This window comes from Pundamilia nyererei, unplaced genomic scaffold, assembly GCF_000239375.1.
Source record: "Pundamilia nyererei isolate P.nyererei 1_Seehausen unplaced genomic scaffold, PunNye1.0 scaffold00046, whole genome shotgun sequence".
NCBI lineage: Eukaryota > Metazoa > Chordata > Actinopteri > Cichliformes > Cichlidae > Pundamilia > Pundamilia nyererei.
Window position 1 is genome coordinate 2,512,106 of NW_005187447.1, and position 7,306 is coordinate 2,519,411.

At 39.7% G+C, this 7,306-nt stretch overlaps 1 protein-coding gene across 1 annotated transcript; it reads right to left on the minus strand.

The window, feature by feature from the left end:
- Positions 1 to 484: 484 nt before the first annotated feature.
- Positions 485 to 6,494, minus strand: c1qtnf7 (C1q and TNF related 7). Its single transcript, XM_005732340.2, has 3 exons — positions 6,304 to 6,494; positions 4,404 to 4,637; positions 485 to 1,642 (listed from the first exon to the last, which is right to left on the minus strand). Exons 1-3 carry the CDS (start codon positions 6,323 to 6,325, stop codon positions 1,014 to 1,016), a joined length of 885 nt encoding a protein of 294 aa, XP_005732397.1. The 5' UTR covers positions 6,326 to 6,494; the 3' UTR covers positions 485 to 1,013.
- Between the last annotated feature and the right edge of the window lie 812 nt (positions 6,495 to 7,306).

Genomic DNA, 7,306 nt, shown 5'->3' on the forward strand with positions numbered 1-7,306 from the left:
GGGAGAGGGAGTATAATTCAAGCAAAAGTATTATTCAGCAGGAAATTTGCATAACAGTTCCTCCTCCACATAAGCTGTCTAAACTTCACACACAGACACAACCAATTGGCTTAAAGCTCTAAGATTTTGCTATACATGCTAAGGGATCTCGGCTTGCTGAGGAAATAAAGCCTGCTCATCAATGTCTTGTATGCAGCCTCTGTTTTGGTCTTTCAGTTTGGCCTGCTGTTGCTGTGGACGCCCAGGTATTTGTCACTCCTCCAACATCCCATCCCAGGATAGCCATCGGGCAGTTGCTGCCCTTTTTCTTCTGAAGTTGACGACCATCTCGCTGATCTTACGCTTTGTTCATATTTTCAGCTAGCCTAAGTAAAAAAACAAAAAAAACCAAAAACCAATACAAACTCTGGTACACAACTTTATCTTTGATTTTTTTTTATTTCAGTATCTTATTTATTTGTTCACATGATTGTTTCTTCTTTTTTTGTTTGGCTTTAGGGGCCAGGATATAGTTTTAGTTGGTTTTTGTTGCTATCTGAGGTAGCCAGGATTGCACCATCATTTCCACCACGTCAGAATGGTCTCTACGTTTCATATTATGTTTTTTTTTGTGTTAATATTTCTTGCACTAAATAAAGCAAAGGAGGAAGTTCTCCTCTGCAGCTGTTGTTTTTGGAAATATCACCAATAACAAACACATGGCTGGCCTGTTTTCACTTTTCAGCTTTCTATTGTCCAATAACTTTGTCTCACACATGTTTCAGTTTTACTTCTTTTTGCAAATGGAAACATGTAAACCATTATTACATTTCAACAATGTTTATTTGATTCCAATTAAATCATGAACATATAAAGACTTTATCAAATAATATACTTTTAAAACAATAGATAAGTCTCCATTCTAATAATATAACTAGCAATACAAATATTGGTATAAAAATATAGTCTTTATATGTGTGTGTGTGTGACAGTGAATAGGAGCTTGTGGTTTTCTCTCTTGAGTTTTTCAGGCTCTATGCGTAGTCATCTGCTAGTGTGTCAAAGTAGTTGCTGTCTGCATAGATAAGGAAGCCAGAGAAGAGGCTGTCAGCCCAGCCAGCATCTGCAAATAAACCGTTCTGGTCATGGTAGAAGATTTCCATCCACACCTCGTCTTCTGGATTCAGGTACATGACGGTGGACCCAGATGCCACGTCATGGTTTCCTGTATTGGCATCAAAAGTTTTGATGCGATACTGACCATTCTGCACCAGACCGATAGCCAGGTGTTTGTTGGCCAGTGTAATGTCATAGGAGAAATAATAAATGCCTGGGTATGCACAGATGAACTTGCCCGTCTGTGGGTTGTAGTGTCCGCCTTCATCGAAGAGGATCTTGTTGAACTTAATGGGGGTTTTCTCTGCAGGGTAGCTGCTGGTGATTCCCGCAGAGAAAGCAGATTTAGGCATGAGGCTGCCACATTTGCAGGTTCCCGCAGTGCCCCGCGGTCCTCGTTTGCCCTTGTCCCCTTTCTCCCCGTCGGGTCCTGGAGGTCCAAGCAAGCCGCCATCTCCGTTCTCTCCCGTAGGGCCTCGTTTGCCTGGAGGGCCGCGGTTACCTCGTTCTCCAAGTTTACCTGTCGGGCCTACCCTGCCCTTCACTCCTGAAAGCAAAACACAATGCTTGCAACATCAGTCTCTAATTGAAGGATTCAGTTTTACTACTGTTAAACCAGAAACACAGCTCCCCAGTCATTGTCAGGGATTAAGTCAACCTTTGAACAAAGCCACTTGACATTCAAACTGGCTTGATTAACCCGTCGGTGCATTCAGTCAGCACCACTGTCGCAGTAAATACCCTGGAGACAGGCAACATTGTGATTGTGATTGTTTTTTTTCTGCAGGGCTTTTCTTAATAAGTGGCTCCATGTTCAGTTGAAAGTGAATTCCTGTTTCCAGGCATAATGGAAAACACAGGTGAATGACGTTTATTTATCCCTGACAGATTTATGGCATTTCAGACTTCACAGGCTGATATTAGGATAATATTTCTGTTGGATGAGGCTAACAGGTACGGCCCTTCCAAATATTTTGTAATAACATTATGGAAGATTTTCCTATGCTAAAACTGTACTTTCTGAACAATCTGAAGAAGTAAAAAATAGAAATTTAAGCTAATCTGCGTGTAGAAAACCATGGGAAAGTTCAGATATACCCAGCTTATAGAGTATAAGCAAATTTGTTAGCGTTACTGTGATGCAAAACCTAAAGTTTACTGCAATATATCTACACATTCACACACCTAAACCCACAAGGATGCTTTCTAACAGAAGCAGCTGGAGATTGCATATGTCTATCAAGGCTGCATACTGCTACCAAGGAATTTACTTAACACCGTGCATGAACCAGGATACATCAGGATTAGTTTGTGATATTTTGTTGAGAACACCAAGACCGTGTTACACAGTTTTTCGTACTTCAAATTGTTGTGTGTTTGTGAATAAATTCAGATCTAGTACCAGCAAGTCCTTTGCTCCAAATTCCTGGATGCAGATCTACGTATTAATCAGTTACGAGTGGTGAAGCCAAACCACATCACTGGTAAAAGTTTTGTGCAAATCCATCCATAATTTTGTAATCCAAATAGAGGGAAAGAAAAAAACCCGATCCAATCACATAACCTTCTTGGCAGGAATAATAACAAAGAATGCCAGGGTAATATGGTTAGTGCAGCAGTTATGCCTCTGAATTTCATCACAGTCAAACAATCAATATGTGGTTGAAGTGAAGACTTGTTCATGATAAATGAAGGAAAGATGATATCTGAAGATGATTCAAAGTGTTGCATTTGTACCTTACAGCTTTTTTGTGTAAACTTGTGCAGGGTTTGTGCTCTTGGGTAAGATGGCGCCGATGTGTATGGCTCGCCGCCTGTTCCTCCACGTTTCTGTTTTAATGTTTTTATTTTGTTATGATGTCGACTCCCTGCTGGTCTATGATCGCCAAGTTTTACTTGATCTGTTTTTAAATCACCTCTTAAAACACATTTATTTACCTTGGCTTTTAGCACAGCAGGACTTGTTGATGTCTCTTAATATGTTTCTTATTAATTATATGATTTTTAATTTTAAGATATTTTATATGTAATTTAAACTGTTTCCTCTCTGTTTTATATTTGTAGCACTTTGGTCAACATTGTTGGATGTATAAATAAAGATGCTATGCTATGCTATCTGATGTGTGCGAGGACGTGAGTTCTAGACTTAAGGCATGACTTTATAAGTATTAAAAACAATCCTTACATTTGAATTTTTTTAAAATTATGTTAGTTTGTGCAATTACTTTTGAGCCTCTGACAATGAGAAGTGTGTTTAAAAATGAATAGTCAATGCAAAACAATCACTTTGCCTCTTGAATTACAGCTAAAGATTGCAGGATTGCAGGGTTTCAATAGTTCTGTGTCTTTGATCATGTAGTGACTGTTTAATTTAGAATTCACTGTAATGGAGGCGAAACTAAAAGAACGATGTCTGAAACAGCACAGTAAGGAGAACAAACACCAGAACTTTTCACTAAAGAAAATCCTTTTACAAATCTGTCTTTCTCATCCACTCAAAGCTACTTCTATCCTCTTCATCTAGCACAGATTTACCTTTGGCCTTTAAGGATGGGTAGTCATTGTCAACTTTGTGGCTCCATGTTCAGTTGAAAGTGAATTCCTGTTTCCAGGCATAATGGAAAACACAGGTGAATGACGTTTATTTATCCCTGACAGATTTATGGCATTTCAGACTTCACAGGCTGATATTAGGATACTATTTCTGTTGGATGAGGATAACAGGTACAGCCCTTCCAAATATTTTGTAATAACATTATGGAAGATTTTTGCAACACATGCAGCATCTGCTTTAAAATAATCAAACTGTTTACACCCAGGATTTGCCATCTCAAGCTAGTTTAAAAACTATAAAGCTAATTCGAAAATGAGTCTGAGCGACATAAACCACCATTCTAAGGACAGACACATTACAAGCACTAATTAAATGTATTGCATGTGTGCATTTTTCTTTCTCAATCATAAGCTAGCTCCCTAAAATGGTCCTCAGAACCTGTGGCAGTAACTGTACTTGATACACTTTATGGCAAAGGTGCACCTTTTTCTTGTTTTTTATTACAATAAATGTTGGCATTTCACACACAGTGCTGTCTGTAATGATCAGATTGAGGGAGTTGGAGACCTGATGTGTGTTTACATTGACTTCCCCTTTATTGTTAAGCCTCCAGTCCTGTAGGAGAGATCATTTAATAACTTTCACACACATCATTTTATCTTCTCTATGCGCCAGCTTTTCACTTCACGCACACACTGGCAGTATTTCTTTATCAGCAGACATAAAGTAATACTGTATCTGTTTCATATTATACCTGTGTCACCCTTTTCTCCTTTTTCACCCTTCCTGCCATCTCTGCCATCTCTTCCTGGGATACCCACATTCCCATCTGCTCCCGGGGGCCCGCTGGGACCTGGTTTGCCAGGCAGTCCGGGTGACCCAGGAACACTGCAGATCAGTCGTGGGGCTTTGAGCTTGGTGTCAAACAACTCTCCCGAGACACAGGGCCACAGACAGACAAATCCCATCAAGGTCCACATCTTCAAACCTGTATATACAGCCAAAAGAGAACATTAATATAGATGTTTGTGTCTCCACGTTAACTCACAAAGTTCCGAGCAACTCTCAAGTTAGTTTTGTGTTTGCAGATGTTTGGGCAAAGGAGGCAGATAACGAACAATAATGAATCAGTGAGTCCAGACACTTAGCGGTCCTATTATATTGATCAGTGCCATTAAACACTCAAAACGTTCTTGTCAGGGTGTCAGACAGAGAAACTGCATATCAGTGAATCAAACTTGTGATCAAATGCAGCATGAGGCCAGATGTGATTTTTGTAATGAGAAGCAATTGCTTCTGATTCCTTTTCACACGCCGATGTTCTCATCCTGCCACAGATTGGCGTGTAATAGACTTCAAGCGAAATCTTTGTGTCTGCTCCAAGTCTTGTCTCTTTTTGTGCCAAAACATTCCCGAGCCATGACATAACACCCAGAACAATTTCTGTCAGGGGAACGCGATCATGAAGCAATGGCGTTATACATACATGTAAGAGAGAAAAGAAGGAGACATGATCACACCTCTATTTCTGTAACAGAACGTAAAGCAGGCATTAAAAGCAAAAACACTTAATGGTGATTCTGCATCCTGATGTTCAACATCAAACATTCCACAGCAAAGAAATCATATGGAAACATACCGAAAATGTCTTCCGCTGTGTGAAAATCTTTTGGATTCGCAGATTTGATTATTACACACACACAAACAGATTTGCCCATGTGGGCGTGAGAATGTGAGTTTTGCATCTGCTGCTTGTCTCTGGTCAGCGGGGGCGTTGGAACATATGTGTCAGGTCTACAAAGAAGGATAATCCCCTTGTCTGCCTTTTCAAAAAATTTATTACGGCATGTTTTTCTTTGCCTTTACACATTTGGTTTGTCTGTCAATGCACCATGCAAGCACATTAGACAAATTAGGTGCCTACTACATGATGAGCTAAACAGGAAGGAGAAACCACACATACACGCAGGCTGCTCTCCTCCTTCTTGTAAGAGTAGTATGTTTTTGATTTTGAGGGTAATGAACTGGCCACAGAGCCAATGTGAGGTCCTGGGAGAGAGAAACCCCGCCCGCCATCTCCAGTCTGCAGCAATGATGTCAGCATTAGTAAAAATGCTGTCTTTAAAGAAGTGGACAACTGTTTACACACACAGCTGTGTTGTGCATGCAAACACATCCAAACACAGATAAACGCAGTCCTTCTAAGCCGCATTAGTAATATGCGTTATTTAAAAGCTCCTGCTGCATAGCGCTCCCTAAGAGATGTTTATTTACTATGAAGATCTAAAAAAGCTCTTTTCATTCATTTGATCTTCTTGTAAACATGTAGAGCGAGGCAGACTTTGCACTAAAAAAAAAAAAGTCCTTTACTGAAAATAAAGGTTTTCATCCACTTTGACCGACAGCTACTAAAGTGTTTCTGATGTCAGAAATAGATGCATGTGAAACAAACACCAGACATTTTAGACATGTAACTTCTTTTCATTGCATTATTGCACTGCAATGCAATCTGACTATACAAGCTTAGAAAACACGTGTGGGTAGAAGTACTCAGTTTTGAGCAGAAAGTTTTCATCACTTTTATAAACATTCTGAACGAACAACGTCTTGTGATAATAAACCAGTAGACAGAGACATTTAATCCATGTTCTTACCCAACACTTGGCAGCTGTTCATCCCCAAACCAGGTCAGACTTCTCACTCTTGAGTGTCTCCGTCCTCCTATCTGCTCAGATTCTCATCTTTCACAAGATTCGAGTCCCTGTTGAACATGTTACTGTCAGACATCTATGTGCAGAGATCAGCTGCTTGTGCAGTACAGCAGCACAAGCACCAGCCAGGACTCCTTTCAGTGCAACTCTCTCTCCATCCCTCCCTCTTTCCCCTTTATCCACTCCCTTCTTTCTGCCTCATAAATGTCCTAAGGCAAACAGCCATTAGCCAGGCAAGCCCAGTATGTGCATACAGAATAAACTCCATTATGTCATTGATGAAGACTCTTTTAGAGTGAGACTCCCAGTGTAAAAGTCAGAAACTGGAATCTTCTAGATTAATAAATGACAGAACTCATTTGTGTCTAGTTGACCTCAGTTTTAATTGTATTTCTGACATTTACCCCTAGATGGCACCAAGCACGACATGTGAGTGTGTTGACGGACCTCTGGAATTATTTCTTTGTCACGTTGCTGTGTTGAAGGCAATTTGCTTTACAGGTGGTAATCCTGCTAAATACATACATCATACAAATAACAATATAAGATCAAAAATAAAATGCAAAAATAAGACTATCAAGCCAGAAAATCAAGAACTGACTCAATAAGAAATCTTTCAAATGTTTCTAAGAAAATCTTTTGCCCTCATTACTGTTATTATGTAGGTTTTAAAAAGTGTTTTGAAATGGTTGAGAGTCTGGGCAGCTCTTATGTATAAAGGTAAATTGTTCCAAATATTAGGAGCTGCTACTGAAAAGCCTCTGTTGCTTCTGCTTTTAAGCCTGGATCTAAGAATGTCTGAGAGCAGCTGGTTTGTAGACCTCAGTGCTCTGGTAGGATTGCAGGGTTTCAATAGTTCTGTGATGATGTTTTGTGAAATATTTAGAAGCACTTATCTAACTATGTTCCCTTTCAGTCGATTCACTCGGTACAACACGTATAATAT

Excerpts from the sequence above, each read along its gene's own strand:
- c1qtnf7 (XM_005732340.2), bottom strand. The coding sequence starts at position 6,325 with ATGAACAGCTGCCAAGTGTTGG. Across the intron at positions 4,638-6,303 it reads GAACAGCTGCCAAGTGTTGG|GTTTGAAGATGTGGACCTTG; the intron begins GTAAGAACATGG and ends CTGTATATACAG. Across the intron at positions 1,643-4,403 it reads AGGAGAAAAGGGTGACACAG|GAGTGAAGGGCAGGGTAGGC; the intron begins GTATAATATGAA and ends TTTTGCTTTCAG.